The 27,500-nt window shown below is 38.2% G+C and overlaps 1 protein-coding gene across 2 annotated transcripts in view; it reads left to right on the top strand.

The window, feature by feature from the left end:
* Positions 1-27,500, top strand: part of LOC128690882 (calcium-activated chloride channel regulator 2) — a 645,439-nt gene that overhangs the window by 538,515 nt on the left and 79,424 nt on the right. For both annotated transcript variants that reach the window (XM_070088300.1, XM_070088299.1), the window contains exons 3-4: positions 2,775-3,326; positions 5,987-6,108. In XM_070088300.1, coding sequence (XP_069944401.1) covers positions 2,775-3,326; positions 5,987-6,108 — 674 coding nt within the window. The remainder of the gene's footprint in view (positions 1-2,774; positions 3,327-5,986; positions 6,109-27,500) is intronic.

Genomic DNA, 27,500 nt, shown 5'->3' with positions numbered 1-27,500 from the left:
GCACAAAATATCGCTCAGGTAAACTCGTCTCACCTGTGGCATGGGGACGTAATATTAACTCGCAGCATCAGTACACAGTAAGTAATGTCTCTTCTTCGTGTATGTCACTTTCTATGATAGTTCTCTCAGCGGCATCCTGACATTCCTATGCTCGGTGCACATATATGTGGAGAAATGGGAGTTTGGTGGTGGTGGTTTTTCTGTGATGATGATTGTGATGGCGTGGTAACATCGGTTTGGTAATGATGGTGTGGTGATGGTGGTGTGGTGATACTGGCGCGGTGACGTAGGTATTGCTTTTGGTGACATTTTTATATTAGTGGTGTTGTAGATATCTCTCTACAGTGATTGTAGGGGCATTTTTCTATTAGTGACGATGGTGGTGGTGGTGTGGCGATAGTGGTACTGGAGTGGAGGTACTGTTGATGTTGAGATGATGTGTTTCAAAACACTGTTTTTTTATTTTTATGCTGAGGATGTGATGGTAATATGCTATACGTTGGAATGTTGTAAGAATGGTAGTGACGGCAAATTGGATTTTGTTGTTGTTGTTGTTGTTATTGTCGTTTTGATGGTGGTAGGGGTGGCGGAAGAAGAGGAGGTGCAGGAGGAGGCGGAGGTGAGGGTGGTAGTGGTGAAGGAGGTGGGGGTGGGAGTGGGTGTGAATGTGTAGGTGGCAGTGGTGGTGGTGGTGGTGGTGGTGGTGATGCAGAAGTCAGTGACGGCAATGAAACACGAACACGGTTTTCGGAAACCTATTTTATTTTTTATGATGTTTCGCCAGCGCAATGGACTTTATCACGTAACAAACTGTGGGTTCATAAAGACTACTGAGAAAGGTGAAATGTCGTCACTAGAGATTCCACATTCAGTAATTGGATGTGTATCTCTTGAACATGGTGTGAGTATGTCAGTGTTAGGTGCCCAACAAGTTGTGGTGTTGTGAGAGGTAAGGAAACATTGTTCCAACAAGTTGTGGTGTTGTGGAGGTACGAAAACATTGTCCCAACAGGTTGTGGTGTTGTGGGAGTAAAGAAGCATTGTACTAATAACTTAATGTGTAGAACAAGTTTTTATTAGAACAACATGACTCTCGGGGAGGAGCTTCATCCTGAGAGAAACGTTGTCCCAGATAGAAGCTTTTTCTGCTGGTTGTCTCTTCATCACAAGCAGAAATACATACAATTATTATTATTATTTTTACAATCATTACGGAAACTACTGATCCCAGGGAAGGGATATATGTATATATATATATATATATATATATATATATATATATATATATATATATATATATATATATATATATATATAATCAAGAGGCCCTCACCAGCTTCGAGGCCCCACATCTCCCTGGATGGGTCCTGAGTAAGATCTAAGACTCGCCATAAATCTGCCCACCGGGCAGAGGTATTAATTGCCAGGCTAAAATATATTTAAAATTACCACTTCTTGAGTAAATATTGTCTAATGTTTGTTATCCTCTTACATTATCACTCTTCTGGCGTTCAGAGTTTTCATTCTGAAATGGACGATTAACGAAATTAAAGCTGCCATGGTGTAATATATTCAGCTGACTACATTTTATGGCCGTTATTTTTCTTCTTCTTTCATTAAATTATTCTTAGGTTTCTATGTATGACAGTAATGTCCCTCATGCTCTGGACCTTTTAATTTCTACCGACATAAACTCCTGACTTACATTATTATGTTAGATTATTGAGAACTCATCATTATATTCCTGAAGATTATTTTTTAATTATAATAATGACAATTATTATTATTATTATTATTATTATTATTATTATTATTATTATTATTATTGTTATTATTACTATTATTATTATTATTCACTCCCCGTTATGCCTCTATCAACAAAGAACTTTATCCATGGAGTCCAAAAGGGGAAATGTACCGGAGTGCAGTGGTACCAACACTGTTGTATAAAATAGGATTTGAATGTTGCAGCGAGGAGGAGGCTGGAGGTAGTAGAGATGTCGTGCTTGAATGTAATGTGTGGTGTGGATATTATACTGAGAATTTGGAGTTAGGAGATTTGGAGAAGGTGCGGAGTAACCTTAGGTATTATCCAGAGGGCTGAGAGGAAGAAAGAGTTTATATCTGAAGTGGAGGGAAGCAGAAGTAGGGGTCATGATAGAATAAGTTTGATTGAGAGGTAAAGGAGGTTTTGTGGGTCTTGGACATCCATCAGGATCGTATGAGGGTGTTAGGAGTGGAGGCAAATGCATTTTTTTTATTTGACGTGCCGTGGGAGAGTGAACAAAGGAACATTTATGAAAGAATTCAGGGAAAGTGGTTAGTCGGACTTGAGTCTTGTTGGTGGAAAGTAGAGTGCCTGAGCTCTGAAGCAGTAGTGGGGATGTAGCATTCTGGATAGTCATCTGAACTGTGATGTCAGAGCGCCTCTGATAAAGACAGTGATTGAATGAATGTCAATGAAAGTATTTTCTTCTTCGTCGGGTCACCCTACCTCGGTGGGAGACGGCCGGAGAGTTAAATATACATTATTTTTATTATTAATTATGAAGAAGCGCTAAGCCCGTAGGGATCATAACGTGCATGATGAGCGGAAGATAATCAAGCTCCATCCAAGGAAAGGGGAGAATAACTCCAGTTCCTTGGATCAAGAGCCTTTCACAGGAATCAAAGCACCGCCTATGAAATCATTAATGTTAGAACGTCCTTATTACAGACAGTACTGAAGATTATTATTATTATTGAATAATAATAAGAATTTCTCTTTCTTGCAGACCGTCTTGAAGTCCTGGTCTCGGGCTCTACACCTGGCCACGGAGGGGCTGGTCTTCCTTAGGTCTGCCATAGTGGTGTTGCCAGCCCACTGGTCTATCCGCGCCTGCCACCCGCCCATCTCCGGCGACCCGCCTCCTCCACCCACGCAGACGCCGCATCTACTGGTCGCCACGCCGCACCCGGTCTTCGGGGACGCACCGTGGACGCAGCAGAGCGGCGGCTGCGGCCACCAGGGTGACTTCATCCAGTTCGGGGTGGGTTTCCTGGAGGCGGCGAATACTTCCGCTGACCACGCCGCCCGGGCCGCCAGCGTCCTAGTCGGGGAGTGGGGCAAATACCGATGGGGACTGTTCTCGGAGGCAGGGTACCCCGGGGACCAGCTCTATCTGCCTTGGTACCGGGAAGGTCCCCGGTGGGCGGCTACCGTTTGTACCGATGCCCGTGCTGGCCCGCCCGCCTGCCACCCAGATCACGCCCACCACTGCACCTGGCCGCCAGAGGCTCACAGAAATGCCACTTCATCCCTACTTGCTCTCCCACACCTCTTACAGGTAATTTATAAATTTATACCTCGTATGCATTGACTAATATATATATATATATATATATATATATATATATATATATATATATATATATATATATATATATTATATATTATATATATATGTATATATATATATATATATATATATATATATATATATATATATATATATATATATATATATATATATATATATATATATATATATATATATATATATATATATATATATATATATATATATATATATATATATATATATATATATATATATATATATATATATATATATATATATATATATATATATATATATATATATATATATATATATATATATATATATATCAGCCGTACGTGTGTGTGTGTGTGTATCAGTAAGCGCTAATTGCAAAGTTAGAAAGTTAGTCTCTACTTCGCACGTGTACAACATGTTAACTATTTCCTTTAAAGCCAGGGTGATAGTGACCGTTTGTCCAATTACTTCGTCTTTACCAGGCCTCTGACTCCAGAATATTGTAACAAATAATTAATGTATAAATCACTTTATCTTCTTTCAAGTTATCCTTCGCAGCTCCAGCATCGACACGATAGTTTAGCTCTTGTTTTTACTTAGCAGCTTTACTGTGTGGACATTGTGCTTCTAACGACGCAATACTCGCATATTGGCCATCTAGCAACCACACTGTGTACACATTGTTCATCTAGAAACCACACTGTGTACACACTGTTCATCTAGCAACCACACTGTGTACACATTGTTCATCTAGCAACCACACTGTGTACACATTGTTCATCTAGCAACCACACTGTGCACACATTGTTCATCTAGCAACCACACTGTGTACACATTGTTCATCTAGCAACCACACTGTGTACACATTGTTCATCTAGCAACCACACTGTGTACACATTGTTTGTTGAGAAATGGGATTACCAGCTAAGCTTATACATTAAATATAGGGAAAACTTAACTTAGAAAGACAGCTCATCGCCTGCACAGCCGCCCCTGCAGACGAGGTCTTGAGAAGCTGTTGAAGTCATTCCTCAACGGGCTGAAATGAGTTATAATTTGTAAGATTATAAATTACCCCTAGGGGGTGTTATGTCAGCATATTTCATTCACTGATTGCTGACAAAATTACGTACTTGTGTGGACTCAAAAGTCCGCACCTCACTACTATAGGTTCATTACAAACTCCTTGCGACTCAAGAACTGCACAGTCCCCCGTACTACAAGAAATTCGCAACCTACCTTGCTCTTGTAGCGTGAGCTATGGTGTTCTTCACACCTTCGACAGGTATCGGTGACTTGATAGAAGCTGAAGTGTCCTTGGATGTCCACGTCTTCCATAGTCTAGGAATACGCACACTGGTACACTATGTTCCACAAGATTTGTCTTTATTGTTCACAATCTTATCACTGAAGAAGCTGATCACACTTCTCTTAAGTGTTTATTGTGTTTTGTGAGACACTTTGTTCACACTAACGCACAGATCGTTCTTTGTTGGTTATCCTGGCGTCAGTGTCACTCTCAGTAGAGTCAAAAGTAATCTGAAGACGCCACAACGCCCCAAGCCGTTACTCCCCCTCGAACATAAAGGAAAAGCTGACCTAGTACTTTTGCTTCCTTGCCACTTCCTCCATGAAGCAAAGCAGAATATTTGATTCTTGCTGTCTTAAGCATAGACAACAATGTACACTATCTTTACCATGGTAATAAAGTGGGAGCAGGATTTTCCTTAATTGTCATGCTAAGGTAAGAGATGGACTGTCTTTTATTAAATTACACTTTGCAACACTGGAGTCTTGCACGGAGCGGCGGTCGCTTGACCACGTCGCATACTGGTACTGCATCTGGGATCAATTACTTGCTGTAGCAGTAAACAAGATGCTTGCCCCTTCTGAGAGGGCTGGGCCCCTCAGGGCCGAAAGGGGCTGAAAGGGGCTGAAGGGGGCTGATACCCCCTCCTGGAGAAAATTTCTCCACATTGTTCATCTAGCAACCACACTGTGTACACATTGCTCATCTAGCAACCACATTGTGTACACATTGTTCATCTAGCAACCACACTGTGTACACATTGTTCATCTAGCAACCACACTGTGTACACATTGTTCATCTAGCAACCACACTGTGTACACATTGTTCATCTAGCAACCACACTGTGTACACATTGTTCATCTAGCAACCACACTGTGTACACATTGTTCATCTAGCAACCACACTGTGTACACACTGTTCATCTAACAATCACATGTTGTCACAGATAACACATGATCATCTTCAAGGGCCTTGAGATACCAGAGGCTTGCCCTTGGCCAAGTAATTCCCATATAGTTTGGATCCTCTTTCAATAGTAAAGCAGTGAGTGGAGAACGTGAACTATGTGAGGCGCCTCTGTCTGCTAAGCATACTTCGTGGACTAAGCTTGTTTAGATAGATAAGTAGGGAGTGCATTCCACGAACTGTGCTTGGTGACATGCGTCTGACAAGCACAGTTCTTGAACGAGTAGCCAGGTATTTTCCTTCCTATAAATGGTGAAGACATTTCCCCAGTCGTTAAAATTTCAACAGTGCATGACCGCAACGAGTTTAGAAGTTTTAGCTGTATAAATAAATTGCCCAAGTTGCATGAGTTTGTTGTTTCTTCTTCCTGCAGGTGACTAAGTTCTGCGACGTTCAAACCCACAACAGAGAGGCTCCAACGAAGCAGAACGCGCTGTGTGACGGTCGCTCAGCCTGGGAAGTCATGAGAGAACGCCAGGACTTCCGGGAGCAGAGGTAAGTAGGGAACAAGAAACACCAGCACATCGAAGTACTTAGAAGAAATTGATTATACATAACGCGCAACCCACAACAGAAATATAACACGGTCTTAAAATATTTTGCAAATAATAATAATAATAATAATAATAATAATAATAATAATAATAATAATATAAGAACGTGACAAGGAAAGCAAAACAAATAATGGATCGGTATTCTCAATTTACTGTCAGAAAGACAACAGGTTTTGTAGTAATAGCAAATGAGAACGAGAATAACGAGAAAATACAATATACATTACAGGATCAATTTTGTTTTTTTGCTAAACGATGTCTTAGTTATATATAAGAATAAATCAACGATTATTATTATTATTATTATTATTATTATTATTATTATTATTATTATTATTATTATTATTATTATTATTATTATTATTATTATTATTATTATATTCATGGAGAAGTAAGCTCGTAGAGGTCATACCGCTCTTGGTATTGGCAGGTAATCAACTTGGATGCACGGAAGAGGAAGAAAGAGCAATTCACCTTCAAGTCATCTCCCCACCACCTCCTCCTCCTCCTCCTCCTCCTCCTCCTCCTCCTACTCTCTCCTTTTCCTCCTCTTCCTCTTGAAGAGAGTTAAAGAGTACACACTTTTGCAAGACATTCAAAGCCTGGCCAAAGAAATGGTGCCCGAGACGCTGGTATGAAGGGAGTGTTACTTACGGCTCAGCAGGTACTTTAAGAGGTACCGAAGCTTAAAGAAATAGCGACTCTTGGAGGTAGCTTTCTTTAGAGATCATCGGGAATATCTGCGACACCTGGAGAGCAAATGATATGCATTGCTAAAATTATCTGAAAAGTAACTAGCCTTCAGGGCGTAACGTCAACAGGTACTGGACTACGGCACAGACACGAAACAAGCTTTTCAATGGTTAACGTTTTGCTCAATTTAGAGACAAAACTGAAAGTAAAAATATTCTGCATACTTGTGTCTATGTTCAAAATGAAATTAGGAAAATGTACACGAGTTGATCTTTGATAAATAATAGAGGAAAAATAAATGAAGGATAAGGATTTTAATAAGTAGACAAGGTAACATATCCTCGTTTGAAAACCATTAGAGTTAGGGATGATAAGAGGTAGGAAGAAAAATATACCTTATCTTCAAAATTGCTACAGTTATAGATAGGGAGATGTAGCAAGGGAAAAAAACATTCTAGTTTTATATTTATTAAATTAATGATGGCAAGAGGAAGCAAAGGTAGAAAGTATCTCAATTTAAAAATTATCTGAGTAAGGGATTGTGAAAGATAGGAAGGGTCAGATATCATAACTTTAAGTTTATTAAAGTTAATGAGGGTGAAAGGTAGGATGGGGCAGACATCCTAACTTTAAAATGATTAAGCGAGGTAACATGAAAGACCTGAAGATGAAGGTCAAAAAAATATCGTTTGAATAGGAGCTGGAGGAAGAGGGTTATAAAGGCAGTGAATTCTTTTTGGTCTAAATAGGACGTGTCCGTCTGTGTAGAGCTCGATGAAGCTCTACACAGAGTAAAAACATTCTCCCAGTAAAAGGCTTTTTTGTAGAGTGATTTCTTAATCACTGTAAACAAAACGCTTCGTTAACCAGATTAAAAAAATGTGTAATCAATTATCCTCCTTCCTCTGGGTTTCCTATTGTTTCTCATTTGATATTCGTGATTATCTGTTTTTAATTACCTCTTCGTAATTACCTATTTATAGCAAAAGGGACAGAGCTAAGCTCGTTGTCTTCCTTCTTCAGTATTTATGTTATCATATAATAAGCTATGTGACACGTCAGGATATCTTATTAATGAAACTGAGATGCCACATATATGAAGCAATATCCCCAAATTTGCTTTTAACATATAAGTGAACTGTAGATATAAATCCGGACGTATATGTGTCAATTCCTTTAGGGCCTAGTTCCTAGGCCTTTTGTGTATCCATATGTTCTTGAGTTTCCGTCCACAGGATGGATATAGGGAGCACAATAAACTATCAACTTGGGTGGCAAAATCTAATCAATAGCCACTGGTTTTAGATAAGTTACGGATACCTGGTAAAACCGATTTTATTTATTTCTGCGTTCTATCATTTTCATGTGTAATGGGTCACGCATAGCTGTGTACCGTCATGGTCATGTGCACGAGGTCACGTGTGCACACAAGCATTGTGCTCCAGGGCAAATATCCATCAACAGTTCTGTGGCTTTCATTTTCCCAGGAAGTCGATCACGTGTGTATGGAAAACAAATTACTGTGAGGTGCGCATGAGAGCAGACGAATTTATTTACCAGTCTCGTGTTCACACTGATGCAGAGAATTCATTGTATTCCGATATTTATATAAAATACAACTACACTGATTTATGGACATCTTATAAAAGATGTATGAAATGTTTATTATTATTGTTATTATTATTATTATTATTATTATTATTATTATTATTATTATTATTATTATTATTATTATTATTATTGTTGTTGTTGTTGTTGTTGTTGTTATTATTATACTGAAGGCCAAACAACTCCTTTGGAAAAAGAAGCAATCAGGCTTGATCCGAGGAATGGGAGGGTATCTCCAATTACTCGGATCCAGAACCCAAACCACAACCCATCATCCCCCCTGAAGAATGCATAAAAATACGACCTTATATCAGAGCACTGAAGACATTTTAATCTGGATAATTATGCAAATCACTCCACTCACTAAATAATTTCAGTTAATAGAAAAATCCCATTAAAATTACCTTGCGAAAACCTCACAGTTCAAATAACTGGAATGGACTTAATTTTGATCGACGGGAAGCAAATATTTTTTTTTTCAAATGTCAATTCACTATCGGCAATGTTCGAAATTGTGAATAACAACGAATAACTAGATTTTTTTTTTTTCATTGAACTGAGTATATCTGATTAAATCAAGCTTTTCCAGCTGGTCAAATCACAGGTAAAAATCGCAGGTGTTCTGTAAAGAGTATTAAATGTCCTCTTCTATTTAATTCTACGCTGGAATACATGTATTTGTATCTTATGTTTAAAAAAATGTGAACCGCTTTAAATGTCACAAACTAATCAACTAAATGATCCAAAGATTACAAATAATAATAATAATAATAATAATAATAATAATAATAATAATAATAATAATAATAATAATAATATTATTATTATTATTATTATTATTATTATTATTATTATTATTATTATTATTATTATTATTATTATTATTATTATTATTATTATTATTATTATTATTATTATTGCTACAAGGTGACCGAAAAATCTGGACACATAGGTGAAATTGCATTTCTTAGTAATTATACAGTAATTTTTAATGAATAATATTTTCATTACTCTTTGCAAGATTGACACAAACAATTTCGTCTATGTGTCCAGACTTTTGGGTTACCATGTATTATTATTATTAGTATAATTATCGCTATTAATTTCATTCGATTGCTCATTAAACTTTTAATAAAAATACTGATGTAAATTTATATAGTTACTAAAAAATACATATCGATTTCCATATAGATTTCTATGGTGATATAGTCATCACAGGAGGTTCGTGTGTATAGCGACAATATTCGCTGGTGAGCCATTGATAGGTTTTACATCACATGACTAAAGGTTCCACTGACCTGCTCATGATTTGACTAACACCGTCGCCACGAGAAATTTTCAATACATATATATATATATATATATATATATATATATATATATATATATATATATATATATATATATATATATATATATATATATATATATATATATAAATATGTATATATATATATATATATATATATATATATATATATATATATATATATATATATATATATATATATATATATATATATATATATATATATATATATATGGGTCCCTAAATATCATCCATAATATAAAATATGTTTAGATAATAGTCGGTAAATTGAAAATATAATATGTGGATGACAAAGATATTGAGCAACACAGAGATAGAGAGAAAGAGAAAGAGATGAGAATCGGAAAGTTAGGGGAGGAGATAATACTGACTGAGGAAGTGAGAGAGGGACAGTATGATGAAGTAGGAAATGAGAAATTAGGAAGCAAAATAGAGAGGGAGGCAGAGAATAGGAAGAGAGAATTATACTCCATATAAACGCACTTCCATTGATAAAATATAGACGTCCATGACATCAGACTATTTGCCAGAGAGTTGACTTTGGGCTCATGTGTTGTGAGGTTCTCGACTACAAGGTTGTTGGTGCTTAGGTTTTTATTACTTAAGCCATAAAGCAAAGACTAGGACACCGCGAGTCGTAAGGTTGTTAAGTGTTGGTGTGTGTTGTGGTGTGTTGTGGCGTATTGTGTGTTGTGGTGTGTTGTGGTGAGTTGTGGTGTGTTGTGGTGTGTTGTGGCGTATTGTGTGTTGTGGTGTGTTGTGGTGTGTTGTGGCGTATTGTGTGTTGTGGTGTGTTGTGGTGTGTTGTGGCGTATTGTATGTTGTGGTGTGTTGTGGTGTGTTGTGGTGTGTTGTGGCGTATTGTGTGTTGTGGTGTGTTGTGGTGTGTTGTGGCGTATTGTATGTTGTGGTGTGTTGTGGTGTGTTGTGGTGTGTTGTGGTGTGCTGTGGCGTGTTGTGTGTTGTGGTGTGTTGTAGTGTGTTGTGTTCTGTGTGTTGTGGTGTGTTGTGTTGTGTGTTGTGGTGTGTTGTGGTGTGTTGTGTTGTGTTGTGGTGTGTTGTGGTGTGTTGTGTTGTATGTGTGTTGTGGTGTGTTGTGGTGTGTTGTGTGTGTGTTGTGGTGTGTTGTGGTGCGTTGTGTTGTGTTGTGGTGTGCTGTTGTGTGTTGTGTTGAGTGTGTGTGTTGAGGTAAGATGGTGTGTGTTGGTGTGTGTTGGTGTGTGTGTAGCCATTAGAAACCCTAACAAGATTTTGGGATATGAAATCGACAGGCTGCTCCATTCAACATCTCATGTAACTAAAAAGATCAACATAGCCAAAGCCGGTCTTAGCAGACTCTTTCGATTCAATCAAGCCCCTCAACATGTCAAAAAACATCTGTATAAAATGATAATAAGACCAATACTCGAATACCCTTGTGTCCCAATGTCATTAACAACAAAGACCAACATGCTCCGGTTACAAAGGGTCCAGAATAAAGCTCTTCGCTTCATCACCGATACCAGGAGGAGAGACAGAGTTAAAATGGCAGATTTACACATACAAGAAGATATTACTGCCATAAATGTACGCCTTGACACCTTAAAAAAGAAACAACTTTATACAATGCAAGAACTATACATGCCAGATAGAGAACATCCTATACAAGTGGTAAATACCACGGTTTATACTATCACTACTCCTCCTCACAGGACTCAACGAATGACTCTCCCACAGAGGGTTCGTCGCTTTATTCATAAAGATGATTACCCTCGACCCATGATATTGAGCAACCTCCCTGATGAAGAGGATTGGGTACCACCAGAACCCTTCTATGTATACTGAGAAAATCATCGCCCCCAATTAGGGAGACATCATATATAACTTTCTAATGTAAAAATTATGCTATTTACTATGGCTGGACACCACCTGTAAGAAGCCATTGTCACGAAATTTATAAACTGGCCAGAAAATTATGCCTTCCTTGTCGCATAAACATCCGTTGTGCAATCGCAAAAAAAAAAAAAAAAAAAAAAAAAGCAAAAAAAAAAAGCAATTGCAACTTGTATAATTACTACCAATTCAGAGTCATGTACTTATAAATCTGTTATATCTATGTGACTTTGATGGGTTAGTCTTATACCCCTTAATTAAATATATTATCATTTCACGTACACTTTTTAAATTGCACCAAAGTGGTTGGGCCACTTACCTTTATATCCTACCTCTCACCCCCCTCCCACCCTTTTCCAATATTTCCATCCTTACTCATCCTTCTTCCTTCCCCATCTCACCAAAGCTCTGGTCTAAACAAGAACAAGGTGTGTGTTGGTGTGTGTTGGTGTGTGTTGGTGTGTGCTAATGTGTGTTGGTGTGTGTTGGTGTGTGTTGTGGTGTGTTGTGGTGTCTTGGTGTGTGCTGTGGTGTGTTATGTTGTCTTGTGTATGTGTTGTGGTGTGTTGTGGTGTGTTGGTGTGTGTTGTGGTGTGTTGTGTTTTGTATGTGTTGTGGAGTGTTGTTGTGTGCTGTGGTGTGTTGTGTTGTGTATGTGTTGTGGTGTGTTTTGGTGCCTTTGTGTGTGCTGTGGTGTGTTTTGTTGTGTTGTGTATGTGTTGTGGTGTGTTGTGGTGTGATGGTGTGTGCTGTGGTGTGTTGTGCATGTGTTGTGGTGTGTTGTGGAGTGTTGGTGTGTGTTTGTGTGTGTTGTGGGGTGTTGTTCTGTGTTGGTGTATATTGTAGTGTGCTAATGTGTACTGTATTGTGTTGGTGTGTGTTGTAGTATGCTGGTGTATATTGTAGTGCTTTGGTGTGTATTGTATTTTAAAATACTTAAGAACATAAGAAAGGAGGAACACTGCAGTAGGCCTGTTGGCCCATACTAGGCAGGTCCTTTACAATTCATCACACTAACAAAACATTTGAAGATTGAGATACTTATGCAACATATGGGAATCTTTATTCAGGAAACGTTTCGCCACACAGTGGCTTCATCAGTCCAATACAAAGTAGAAAGGCGTAAGGAGAGGAGGAGTTTGAGGTAATCAGTCCCTCAGCCTGGAGTCGATGTGTTCAGTCCATCACTCCTTCAGTCCATCAGAGTGTCAAATAAACTAGCTCGACACAACATGAAAGTAGGTGGAAAATTAACAGATGGGACCAACAGCTGGTGTTCGCTCACCTCTTCCGCCACTTCAAATACACGCATCCACAGGCATGCCACCTGAGACATGCCAGAAATGTCTCAAGACGAGAGAACACAACACCATGATCACTGCAAGTGACGAAAATTAATGAAGGTCTCAGTAACCAGGGACATGAAGACCACCATCTATAGTAATACAAATGTGTGAGGGATGTGAAGACCAAGGAGAAAATGATGAGTATGAAAAGAATAAATGAATATGACGGTAAGGAGGGACGGAGAGGATAGTGATACACACCTATGATGAACACACTTCATTACACCAGTTTCAACAGCAAACTCGGCATTTTCTTTTCCATACGTTAATAGAAGTAAGAAAAGCGTCATGATGCTGACGTGTGTCAGGAAGACAGCTGGAAATATTGATATATATATATATATATATATATATATATATATATATATATATATATATATATATATATATATATACGAAATATACACAAACACTGATCTCTGGCTGAAGGAGACTCGAACCTACGAACCTTGGAACAAGGTACGCAGTGCTATACCATTCTCACCACACTGTGTGTAAACACGTGAAAAAGATCAGGCTTTATTTTCTGTTTTCACTGTGGTATTTTTGTCATTGCAACTCTAGCGTTAAAGAAAGACACATTGAATTTGCAAATGAAGAGATGGCGATAGAAACAATGAGAGAAAATAGAAAAAAAAACTGAAAGAGATTGATAAGACAAGGAAGGGAGAACTGAGAAAATAAAAACTGAAAACCACCTATGGATGTTCCCTTGATTAGTCAGATAAATTAAAAACAATGCTGATTTATACTTGGAAAACGTCATGTTTGTATTAAAAGTGGTTCTGCAAGAGAGGTGCTTTAATGACCGTGAAGATTGTCTTCACATCATTTTTTTTTTTTTGCGTAAACCTCCAGCTGCGGGTCACCAAACGACTCAGACCCGCACCAGGTAACACTTGTCCTGTTTCCTAACAAATTTTACGTAACCTAACGAAGAATTGGGGTGACATTGTCTTTCCTTAAATCAAAACTAGGTGTCTCCTATTCCTCATTAGGAATATCATCCTTGAGTTTAACACTATTTAATGAATGTATTTATACTAATAATACTTTTAGCAATAATAATAATAATAAAATAATAAAAAAATAATGATAATAATAATAATAATAATAATAATAATAATAATAATAATAATAATAATAATAAAAATTCACAAATTTAAAAATTATTTATTATTATTATTATTATTATTATTATTATTATTATTATTGGTAATAGAAGTAGCAGTAGTAGTAGTGGTAGTAGTAATAGTAGTAGTAGTAGTAGTTATGGTAGTAGTAGTAGTAGTAGTAGTAATAGTAGTAGTAGTAGTAGTAGCATTTCTAATATACAAAACATGAAAGATACTGAAAGAGGCAAACAAAAGCAATAAGAGTGAATGCAGGGAAAGAGTGATAAAGGAATCTAGTGGCTAGACAAATCCTACGCCTCCGTCCGGTAGATCCCAGGCACGTTCTCATCTCCCACTCAACAGATCCCTCCGTAGCCACATTCCCACCAGGAATATTCCTGGCATCCCATATCCACACCACGAAGATCCCTTCCAGATTTGGTTCCACAACTGGAAATGTCTCTGAGCTGCCAATAGACTTCCACACTTATCTGACTGCCCGCTCCCGCCTCCTAGTTATTGACACGCGACAGAAAGTTTTATAATACGTCTCAGAGTGCTCTTGTATTGCTTGACAGGGAAGAGGGGTGGGAGAGGAGGTTGAGAGAGGGAGGGAGGAAAGGGGTGAAGGAGTAAAAAATGGTGAGAGAAGGAGTAAAGGGGTGAGAGTGGGAGAAATGGGGTTGAAAGGGAGACTCAGAAGGTGGAAGAGAAAGATGAAAAGAGGGGACAATAAGAAAATCCTAAGAGGAGGGGAAAAGAGATTAGAGAAGCAGAATTCCCTAGCAGCAAGGAAGAGGGAGAAGCGAAGAGGGCAGGCTGCCCAAGCAGAAGAGGGACTGGGCAGGGATGTTCTGTATTACCTTGGCGAGGTTTGACTAGACAAGGTCTGTGGTTGACTAGACAAGGTCTGTGGTTAACTAGATAAGGTCTGTGGTTGAGAAGACAAGGTCTGTGGTTGGCAAAACAAGGTCTGCAGCCGACTAGACAAGATTTGCGTTTGACTACATAAGATTTGCAGATGACAAGAAGTTTGTTTTTGGACCGTTCTTTTTGTCCATGTTGCAAGGATCACAGAACCATTGGTACTATATAATATGTAATATATATTTTACTAACATAGTCATACGATGTGAATAACCGACAAGTTGATATATGAGACACTTGCTCAACATTTGGGTTTCTTTATTCTGCCCAAATACTGCACAATTCTCTCATTTATTATATTTACACGAGGTACCTCAGGGGACAAGGACTGTAATTTCTGAACGGGACGTAATCAGGTCTGATCCCAATAAACAAGAGGGTAGCTTTAGTTGCTGAGATCAAGAACCCTTTCCTGGCATCCGGGTCCCTCCCTCCCTCAAAGGGAGCATTCACGAAATTCTAGTTGACTTTGCCAATAAAACGAAAGGACAGTCCTCAGAGCTGCTACAAAATGGACCCTAGTTCATGTGTATTCTGCTAGCCTTTCGTGAAAATAAAGTACTCGTTCTCTTACGCATGAGTAGCTCCTATTTATTGGATCAAGAGTTCACTATCATCAAGGCAATCCCATCCTTTGAAGGAAGGGGTGTAAGTTGAGGGTCTAGGGGGGTTCGATGTACATGACACCATGACGTACAGTGCACTCGTGTTTGCTTCGCAAACACTGAATCTCTCTTAATATTTAAGCCAGTTGAAGACTTCAATGAATAGTCTGAAAAATTTCTGCGTAACCTTTCTATTGTTACCATCTCTTTCAGAGACAATTTTCCGTTTGTTGCTTCCTGTACGTGGCTTTGCTCTTCCTATGCGTCTGATTATTTTTTCTCTCTTCTCTTGTTCTGTCTGTTTGCATACCTCTGTCAGTCTCTGTTTGATCTCTCTCTCTCTCTCTCTCTCTCTCTCTCTCTCTCTCTCTCTCTCTCTCTCTCTCTCTCTCTCTCTCTCTCTCTCTCTCTCTCCCTCTCTCTGTCTCTCTTTCCTCCCTTTCTTTTTGTTTCTCTCATCCTATCCTCCTTCCATTCCATCCTTTTCCCCATCCCTTTCACTCTGCCTCCCACCACCACACTCCTACCCATCCCAACACTTAACAAGATTGGAGGGTCTTCTGACCTCCTTCTCCACCTCTTCCTCAGCCTCCTCCTTTGCCTCCTCTTCCTCCTTCGTTCCTCTTCCTCTCTCACCTCATCCACTTTCTCTTCCTTCTCCGGTATCGACTCTCACTGAATTCTTTACTTGACAGAATCTTATGCACTGAACATTTCTACTCATGTTAAAGTAACCTTAAATTTTACTGGATAAAAACAAAAATTTTCTTTTTAATCAAGTGATTTTCGTCTCTTTTTTTTTTTTTAGGTGTGAAAAGTCTAATTTTGGGGGAGGTGTGTAGGACTTTAAGATTTTTTTAAATGCTTTTTTTTTTCAATAAGAGATTTTTCGGTTTTCATTTCAGAGGCTCTGGGACATTCTCCATTCAGCAGTCCATAATGCCTATTGGAGTTTATGTTCGCGAGGCGTCTGAGAGGTCAATTTCTGGCTCCAAAACTCGGGAAAATTCAAGTTGCAATAGATATTCCGCCGAATAGAGTTCCGTCGATTCTGTAGACCAGCTGTTTCTGGTGGAGGAGGAGGGAGGAATGTTGTTCTTAGTGGTCCTGACCTGGTGGCAGTTGCGCTGATAGTGGTGGTACTAGTGGCAGTGGCACTGATAGTGTTGGTCGTGGTGACAGTGGTGCTGATAGTGTTGGTCGTGGTGACAGTGACACTGATAGTGTTGGTCGTGGTGACAGTGGCGCTGATAGTGTTGATAGTGGTAGCAATGGCGCTGATAGTGTTGGTCGTGAAGGCAGTGGCGCTGATAGTGTTGATAGTGGTAGCAATGGCGCTGATAGTGTTGTTCATGATGGCAGTGGCGTTGATAGTGTTGATCTTGGTGACAGTGGCGCGGATAGTGTTGATAACGGTAGCAATGGCGCTGATAGTGTTGGTCGTGATGGCAGTGGCGCTGATAGTGTTGATCGTGAAGGCAGTGGCGCTGATATTGTTGATCGTGGTAGCAATGGCGCTGATAGTGTTGGTCGTGATGGCAGTGGCGCTGATAGGGGTGGTCCTGGTGGCAGTGGCGCTGATACTGGTGATCTTGTTAGCAGTGGCGTTGATATTGTTGGTCTTGGTCTTGGTGGCAATGGCACTGATGGTAGTCCTAGTGGTGACAGTCCTAGCGGTGTTAAGAGTCGTCCAACTAGAAAGTGATGTGGCTTTAGTGGCGCCGGTGGTGAGACTGGTGGTTCTAGTAATGGTAGTTGCGGTGGTGGTGGTTTTGGTGGTTCCTGGCTACGCGGTTCTGAATTACACAGTAATATTACGAAACTCGTCTCTTTCCCTGCCTCAGTATTCTAGGCTATGATTTTTGTTTTTTGGAGTAATGCTTAATAAGTACTGGCTGACACAAACTCGTAAAACACTGTGATCCCTGTTTGCTGTTCAAACACGCATGTTTATTTAATCTCTGCACAAGCACTCGTATGAAGAACGAATGTTGGTGTTTGTTTGTGCATTGTTCACTTATGCATGAACAGACACGGCCCTTGTTCGTGCTTGTCTTATTGCTTGGTTTCAAGAACACGGTTCTTTGGATGAGACTGAAAGCCTGTTGACTGTACGAGGGTCATCAGTGTTGCATATCACCTATGAACTACCAATCAAAACCAATTTAAATATCTTAAATATGAACTGAAATGAGATATACGCTTTTCTACGTATATACACTGAGAGATAATAATTTAAAAGTAGTAGCAGTGGTAGTAGTAGTAGTAGTAGTAGTAGTAGTAGTAGTAGTAGTAGTAGTAGTAGTAGTAGTAGTAGTAGTAGTAGTAGTAGTAGTAGTAGTAACAATAATAATAATAATAATAATAAACCCAGGCAAGACATTATAAGAAAGTGTTCCGTCTCTCAGGTTTAATAAATAATTAAAACACTGAGTCTAATGAGAAAGTTGTTTGATCATGTTTGTGTTATTTTCAAGGAAACTCTGGTAGGACGAATACATCGGTGTATAACACATTGCACTGTATTATCATGACTGCGCTAAACCTGTGTGTCATTCACCGCAAGCAGTGGTCAAGACTCGAACCTTTGCTAACAGCAAATTCCGTCTCTGATTAGTCAGGCTCTTTGTAAATGTAACTATTATTATTATTATTATTATTATTATTATTATTATTATTATTATTATTATTATTATTATTATTATTATTATTATTATTATTATTATATAAATTACACACAACAAAATAAAAAATAAAGCAAAAAATAATGTATAAAATATTTGTCAAATGATGCGGCTATTCTTGTCAATATACATATATATATATATATATATATATATATATATATATATATATATATATATATATATATATATATATATATATATATATATATATATATATATATATTTATGTAGGGGAGCAATGTGGCAGATGTTGCAAGTGTATGGAATAGGTAAAGAGTTTTTATGAGGATAGTGAGGCTCAGGTTAGGGTGTGTAGGAGAGAGGGAGATCACTTCCCGGTAAAAGTAGGTCTTAGACAGGGATGTGTAATGTCACCATGGTTGTTTAATATATTTATAGATGGGGTTGTGAAGGAGGTAATTCCTAGGGTGTTGGGGAGAGGGATTTACCTAGAGTTTACCTGGAGAGGGTTCCGGGGGTCAACGCCCCCGCGACCCGTTCTGAGACGAGGGCTCATGGTGGATCAGCGTCTGATCAACCAAGCTGTTTCTGCTGGACGCACGCAAGCTGACGTACAAACCACAGCCCGGTTGGCCAGGTAATGACTTTAGGTGCCTGTCCAGTGGGATTAAATTATGGGTAATCAAGTACAAAATGGGAGTTGACACAGTTTTTGCTGATGATACTGTGCTTATGGGAGATTCTAAATAAAAGTTGCAAAGGTTAGTGGACGAGTTTGGGAATGTGTGTAAAGGTAGAAAGTTGAACGTGAACATAGATAAGAGTAAGGTGATGAGGGTATCAAATGATTTAGAAAAATTGGATATCACATTGGAGAGAGGGAGTATGGAAGAAGTGAATGTTTTCAGATATCTGGGATGAAGGATGAGGGATGAGGTTAACCATAGAATTGATGAATGAAAAAAGGTGAGAGATGCATTGAGGTATATGTGGAGACAAAAAACGTTATCTATGGAGGCAAAGAAGGGAATGTATGAAAGTATAGTAGTACCAACACTCTTATATGGATGTGAAGCTTGGGTTGTAAATGCTGAAGCGAGGAGGCGGTTGGAAGCAGTGGAGATGTCCTGTCTAAGGGCAATGTGTGGTGTAAATATTATGCAGAGAATTCGGAGTGTGGAAATTAGGAGGTGTGGAGTTCATAAAAGTATTAGTCAGAGGGCAGAAGAGGGGTTGTTGAGGTGGTTTGGTCATTTAGAGAGAATGGATCAAGGTAGAATGACATGGAGAGCGTATAAATCTGTAGTGGAATGAAAGCGGGGTAGGGGTCGTCCTCGAAAAGGTTGGAGGGAGGGGGTAAAGGAGGTTTTGTGGGCGAGGGGCTTGGACTTCCAGCAAGCGTGCGTGAGCGTGTTAGATAGGAGTGAATGGAGACGAATGGTCTTGGGACCTGACGAGCTGTTTGAGAGTGAGCAGGATAATATTTAGTGATGGGATTCAGGGAAACCGGTTATTTTTATATAGCGGGACTTGAGTACTGGAAATGGGAAGTACAATGTCTGCACTTTAAAGGAGGGATTTGGGATATTGGCAGTTTGGAGGGATATGTTGTGTATCTTTATATATGCTTCTAAACTGTTGTAGCTGGGCGCCTATGCAAAGACAATGATTATGTATGAGTGAGGTGAAAGTGTTGAATGATGAGGAAAGTATTTTCTTTTTGTGGATTTTCTTTTTTTTTGGGGTTACACTGCCTCGATGGGAGACGGCCGACTTGTTGAATATATATATATATATATATATATATATATATATATATATATATATATATATATATATATATATATATATGCACAGATAGACAGTCATTAAAACTGTAATTCTATGTTAATTTAAAACGTTTCTAAAAAAAAAGTTTCACTGAAAATTTATTTAAAATTTCCGTTAATTAAAATACGAGAGAAATAAATTCAGGAAGATAATTTTTGCCTCTGTAAAGTAACCAATAACCGAGAAAATATTTTTTCCTATTTCATTAAGGAATTTTTCTTAAATTCCAGTTTAGAGGCTGTACGATCCCTACTTGTTTAGCGCACTCGTAAAAAATTAATAATAATAATAATAATAATAATAATAATAATAATAATAATAATAATAATAATAATAATAATAATAATAATAATAATAATAATAATAATAATAAGAAGAAGAAGAAGAAGAAGAAGGAGAAAGAGAAGAAGACCAAGAACAATAATAAGAAAAGCAAATGCATATGCCATTGGCTTGTATCATGAGGGTTGGTGTGAAGGAGAGACACCTTGCATGGTCAACATGCACTCTAGCTGTGAGTTAATGCCCAGTACAGACCACTAGCTACACCGATCAACACACATCATGTCTGACAGTCAAACTACAAGCTCACACACAGCAAATCACAGAAATGCAGATAAGCACTCATTTATTATAATCGATGTTTCGTTCAGTGAGAGTATCTATATTTTGCATTTGTGTTATTTGAAGATAGATTGGTAGATAGATAGGTAGATAGATAGGTAGATAGATAGGTAGATAGATAGGTAGATAGATAGGTAGATATATATATATATATATATATATATATATATATATATATATATATATATATATATATATATATATATATATATATATATATATATATATATATATATATATATGCAAAACAACACTCTGAAAGAATAGAGAAATTCCAAGCGCTTTCGTGACTACTCACGCGTAGTCACGAAAGCGCTTGGAATTTCTCTATTCTTTCAGAGTGTTGTTTTGCATATTTTGAAATCACCTGTTTACTGTGATCTTATTGCATATATATATATATATATATATATATATATATATATATATATATATATATATATATATATATATATATATATATATATATATATATATATATATATATAGATATCTATATATATATATATCTATATATATATATATCTATATATATATATATATGTATATATATATATATATTTATATATATATATATATATGTATATATATATATATATATATGTATATATATATATATATATATATATATATATATATAGAGAGAGAGAGAGAGAGAGAGAGAGAGAGAGAGAGAGAGAGAGAGAAAAACAGAGTTGAGATATAAAAAACAGATAAATCCTTCATGGAGGGTAAACTAAAGAAATTAGTAAAGATGCGTATATTGCTGCTTTGATTAGAGATCTACACTCTTTGTATGTTTTTTTCTGTCCTTAATTTTCAACCTGTCCTCTAATTAGTATTTTAGTTAATCAAGTTATCTGCATAATTTTTTTCCACTACGAGTTTAAGCAACATACTAGCCTTGGCAGTATACGTAAATCACAGAGTTGTGATATTATAAAACCCATAACTATTTAAGCAGCTTTTCTCGTGATTTCTCTATTTTTTTTTTTACCTTTGATATACCTTTGAAGAATTTCGAGGCTTTCACTACTCTCGGAGCCCGGCCATGGGCCAGGCTTGTCTGATGCTTGCCTGGTAAACCAGGTTGTTGCTGCTGGAGGCCCGCTGCCCCACATATCTATCACAATTTTGTTGATCTGGCACCTGTCCAGTTGCCCCTTGGAGGCTTCCACACTTGTTCCAGCCGTGTTTCTGATATCTTCTGGGTTTATTTTGCACTTCCTCCCATATCTCTCACTCCAGTATGTTGTTATGGCAGTGTGCGGATTTGGGACCAGACCCTCGAGTGCTTTCCAGGTATATATTATCATGTATCTCTCTCTCTCCTCCTCTCCAGTGAGCACATGTTCAAAACTTGAAGGCGTTCCTAGCAATTTAGATGCTTTTCAGGCTCACAGTGAGCCGTAAACGATCTTTGTATTTGCTCCAACTCTGATATTTATCCTGCGTGGAACGGGGCCGTCAGCACTGAGCAGTATTCTAAACGAGTGAGCAATAGCGATTTTCACCATTGACATTATTTCCCATGTTTTGAAAGTTCTCAATACCCACCCCGTCATCCTCCTGGCTGTCGCGATCTTGGCCATGTTATGGTCTTTAAAAGAGAGGTCAGCTGACATAATTATTATTAAGTTACGTTAGGTTATATTAGGTTACGTTGAATTGATCAGGTTGCCGTTAATTCACGATAAACGTTTTTGAGGAGTATGGACGGCCAGTGAAACAGCATATAGCGTTGAAAATCGACTTATGGTGCTATAAGTGCGTATGCTACTGTAGTTCTGATGCAAGGTCCCATATATTTTTCATTAGGATTATCAAGTAATATGTATATGTTGAATTTACCAGTTAGGAGGAGTAATTAAATAAATAACTCATAAATCTTAGGAAGGACTGCAACTTATCCACTGATCATTTCTGAACCTTATACTTAAACATTTTGGAAAAATATAAGATAGACGAGGAAAATATAAATTCAGCCGTTTACCAGACGACATGACCATTAAAGACTGTGTTCTTGAATACTCACACCTCTGTGGACCAGCAAGATAACTCACCCAGCCACCAATATTGATCACCTGTCTCCTCCGCTGGCTGAAAAAGTCAATACTTGGGGACGCTGATGTAACAGCGATCTATATAAGTCACCTTTGACAGTGCTGCCGGTCACCCCTGGGGACTATAACTTATGAGGGATCCGTGACTCATACCAACTCCGTCGGCTCATTCCTGAAATTTTGCTCAATATTTATGACAAAAAACGAGCTGGGAGCTCACCCGCCATGAGTTCAAACCCCACCCGTTCCATGTTTTTTTCTGTTTTAAAGCTAGGAGCTGTTATCGTGTTGAAACTCATTTCAAGGTTCAGCTATGACGTATATAATCACCAGGTGACACAAGAAATTACCAGAAACTGTCAGCTAACACCCGGGTGCTTATTCATGTTGACATTTAGAAAAACAAATGATATCCAGCACTGAGTGGCACCTAACACTAAATGATACCTAGTAATGAATAATACCCAACACTCAAAGATACACAATACTAGATGATACCTAACACGGGATATCATGAGTAAAAATTCATTTCATGCTAAAGGTGTCTTGTCAACCTATCATTGGCAACAGGTCACAAAATTCCCACACTTATGTGAGGGAGCTACCAGTGGAATGAAATGGATGATACCAGTTGTGACTTGAGAGGGGTCCAGTACGGTCCAGTACGGTCCAGTACGGTCCAGTACGGTCCAGTACGGTCCAGTACGGTCCAGTACGGTCCAGTACGGTCCAGTACGGTCCAGTACGGTCCAGTACGGTCCAGTACGGTCCAGTACGGTCCAGTACGGTCCAGTACGGACAGAAATGTCATTTTAACTTGGTTTTCATAATTGTGGAAATTATGTTATTCGTTCCAGCCACGTTACAGTGAGTTGCATTCTTCGTAATAGTCACAGTTATTCACATCTCATTTAACAACAGAGATGAATCTATGTGAAGGTATCAGCATATATACACTATGAGGTGTATTTTTCTCGACGTATATATGCTGAGACTTTAATTCCTATTTCTCCTAGGACCAAACCTAATTACTTCCCATTCCCCAGACGCTGTATCTAGGGAATGGGAAGCAATTAGACTGAAACAAAATTTATCTCTGAAGGTACTCACGCATTATTGCTAATTATACATATTGGGGAAAAGTTAAACCCATAGGGATCATAAAGCACTTGGGGAATTGGTGGTAATCAGGTTTGATCATAGGAAGGGTAGAGTAGCTCCCATCCCTTGGATAAAGAGCCCGTCACCATCATCAATGCAGCCCTTATGAAGGGTGTTCACTCGGTCATACCTCAGCCAGCAACAAATGTAAAATTCTGTGTTAGTGCTAATTATTCTCTCTAATGGCATTACAAGCTGGGGTCAAAGCTTTTCCAGGTGACTCTTTGTATAAGTTCCCTTTCTGTCTGTCTCTCTGTCTCTGTCTCTCTCTCTCTCTGTCTGCCTGTCTGTCTGTCTGTCTGTCTGTCTGTCTGTCTCTGCCTCTGTCTCTGTCTCTGTCTCTGTCTCTGTCTCTGTCTGTCTGTCTGTCTGTCTGTCTGTCTGTCTGTCTGTCTGTCTGTCTGTCTGTCTGTCTGTCTCTCTCTCTCTCTCTCTCTCTCTCTCTCTCTCTCTCTCTCTCTCTCTCTCTCTCAACAAGACGAACAGAAATGTGGTCTAGAGTTCCTTTTCGAAAAGCGTGAGTTACTTTTTTAAGTTTTCCAGCCACAGCAATGTAACTTTTATTCCCCTTGAGTAAGCAGAAGGAAGATCTACACACGGTTTCAAGAGCACACTTGTACCTGATGGTCCCCTTGGGCAAACTGAAAGCTCAATCCGGTTCCATCAGCTAGAGCTCTGTCGTTGGGGTTCTTAAGGAGATATGATGGATAAGATAAACTCACATGTTGGATGGTAACGATATATATTGTCAGACTGTGGTAAGGAATGGATGGGCCCAGCCTGCCGTGTCACTGCCTGGATGTCTATACGCCGAGAGCGAGGCAGCGCGTCTCACACTGACTCAAGCTGTACCCCGTGACGTCATACAGTCACAGGCCTAAGGGATCTTCTATATAAACACATGGATGGTACTATGATACTCAACTAATCTATACATACAACACATGTAAAGGAGGATCAGCAACTATGCTGACAGCTCGGTCATGTTACGTATGTCGTCTCGACATACACTACTATGCTATAGGCTGAACAGCAAACTAACCCACATTAATTCATAATAGAAAATTGATGGCAAAGAGAGAGAATAAATAAAATAAAATAAGGGAATAATGTACTTAGAGCAGAAAATAATCTTCAAGTGAACATCGTGCCAGACAAGTCTCTTAAAATATTCACACATAAATTACTTAACCAGGAACCTATGCAAGTTTAGCAAGTAGGAAGATGATTTTTCGGCGAGTACTAACAGCCTGGCTGGTCAGAGACTGGGACGAGATTAGCGGAGGGAGGATGGAACCTCCACCGAGCCATAAGCTCACTATCCCACAAGGGTTTAGCCCTTCATGAGAAACACTCTACGACTTGATGCTACCTGAGGGTATTCCGGGGATCAACGCCCACGCGGCCCGGTCCACGACCAGGCCTCCCGGTGGATCAGGGCCTAATCAACCAGGCTGTTACTGCAGGTCGCACGTATTCCAACGTACAAGCCACAGCCCGGCTGATCCGGCACCGACTTAAATAACAGAATGAGAGAGAAAGAGAGAATGAGATAGATAGATAGATAGAGAGAGAGAGAGAGAGAGAGAGAGAGAGAGAGAGAGAGAGAGAGAGAGAGATCCAGGCAGAGAGAGAATGGTAATTACTTTACTTTAGGTGAAGGGCTAAGGGGACATACATCGCAAAGAGGAGTGCAGGCTCAATCCACCGTCCGCTATAATTACCTACATAAACTGCCTCACAGATGCTCCCAATACTCATAATTGCCTCGCTGGGCTAATCGTTCTGGCTATTAAATATTTCAACTAATTTTACGCCGAAGTTGACAGTTAATTACCTAATAAAATACTAATTAAAACGGACATTAAGAAAACAACAAGAAATATAGATTAGTTAATTAAAGGTTCAGCAAATACACGACAAGTTAAGAATAATTGTTATGATTACTTGTTAAATTTTATGTTAATTGGCTTTATTTGTTTCTTCTTCTTTTTCCTCTTCTTCTTTTCTTCTTCTCCTTCTTCTTCTTCTTCTTCTTCTTCTTCTTCTTCTTCTTCTTCTTCTTCTTCTTCTTCTTCTTCTTCTTCTTCTTCTTCTTCTTCTTCTTCTTCTTCTTCTTCTTCTTCTTCTTCTTCTTCTTCTTCTTCTTCTTCTTCTCCTTGTTGTTGTTGTTGTTGTTGTTGTTGTTGTTGTTGTTGTTGTTGTTGTTGTTGTTGTTGTTGTTGTTGTTGTTGTTGTTGTTGTTCTTCTTCTTCTTCTTCTTCTTCTTCTTCTTCTTCTTCTTCTTCTTCTTCTTCTTCTTCTTCTTCTTCTTCTTCTTCTTCTTCTTCTTCTTCTTCTTCTTCTTCTTCCTCTTCTTCTTCTTCTTCTTCTCCTTCTTCTTCTTCATCTTGTTGTGTTTGTTTTTGTTGTTGTTGTTGTTCTTCTTCTTCTTCTTGTTTTTCTCCTTAAAGAAACAAGCACAACAAATGTACAGGACATAAACAACTGATTGTTTAAAGTAGGAGTCTTAACTTCACCGCATAAACGAAGGTTGATTAATGGGGGAGGTTTGAAGCCTATCTACCGTACCAGGGTCATTAAGGATGCACATAACCATTTCACCACCAGACAAGAATATTTCAATTCCCTAGAAGAGAAATAAAAGCAATCGGTATATATATATATATATATATATATATATATATATATATATATATATATATATATATATATATATATATATATATATATATATATATGTATATATATATATATATATATATATATATATATATATATATATATATATATATATATATATATATATATATATATATATATATACACTGAGAGACATACACCATGTCAGTGTATAGATGAATTAGGGTAAATTATTCAAGCAGAGGAATTAACATTGTTGAAGCAGATCAATTACGGTACATGAAGGGCTGTGTAATTGTGAGAAAATATTGTTGCGTGTCAGGTTATTATGTGTCGTGTAATTTTAATTATAAATACACGAGTTAAAGTCGTTAGTTAAGTGACAGAACTATTGTTTATTTAGGAAGTTAATGTTACTGTCCCATAGTGGGGGTCACCAGGAAGGATAACCAGGAATGATAACGGTGAAAGATGGACAGGAAGGTTAACCAGGGAGGGTAACCAGGAAGGATAACCAGGAAAAATAACCAGGAAGGTTAACCAGGAAGGTTAACCAGGAAGGATAACCAGGAAAAATAACCAGGAAGGTTAACCAGGAAGGTTAACCAGGAAGGATAACCAAGAGAAATAACCAGGAAGGATAACCAGGAAAGATAACCACGAAATATAACCGCGAAGAAAAACTACGAAAGAAAACTGCGAAAGATAAGCACGAAGGATAACAACAAAGAATAACCACGAGGGATAACAAGAGAAAGAAAGAAAATAAGGCGGAAAATAAGGAAAAAAACGGAAAAGATGATCCCACTGTAGATGAAATCATAGTAAAAGAAAGATTGTAGAACAAGCTATTATTATTATTATTATT

The sequence above is a fragment of the Cherax quadricarinatus genome, chromosome 24, assembly GCF_038502225.1.
Source record: "Cherax quadricarinatus isolate ZL_2023a chromosome 24, ASM3850222v1, whole genome shotgun sequence".
NCBI classification, from domain to species: domain Eukaryota; kingdom Metazoa; phylum Arthropoda; class Malacostraca; order Decapoda; family Parastacidae; genus Cherax; species Cherax quadricarinatus.
Note: the sequence above shows the minus strand (reverse complement) of the source record. Positions and strands in the feature narration are given on the sequence as shown.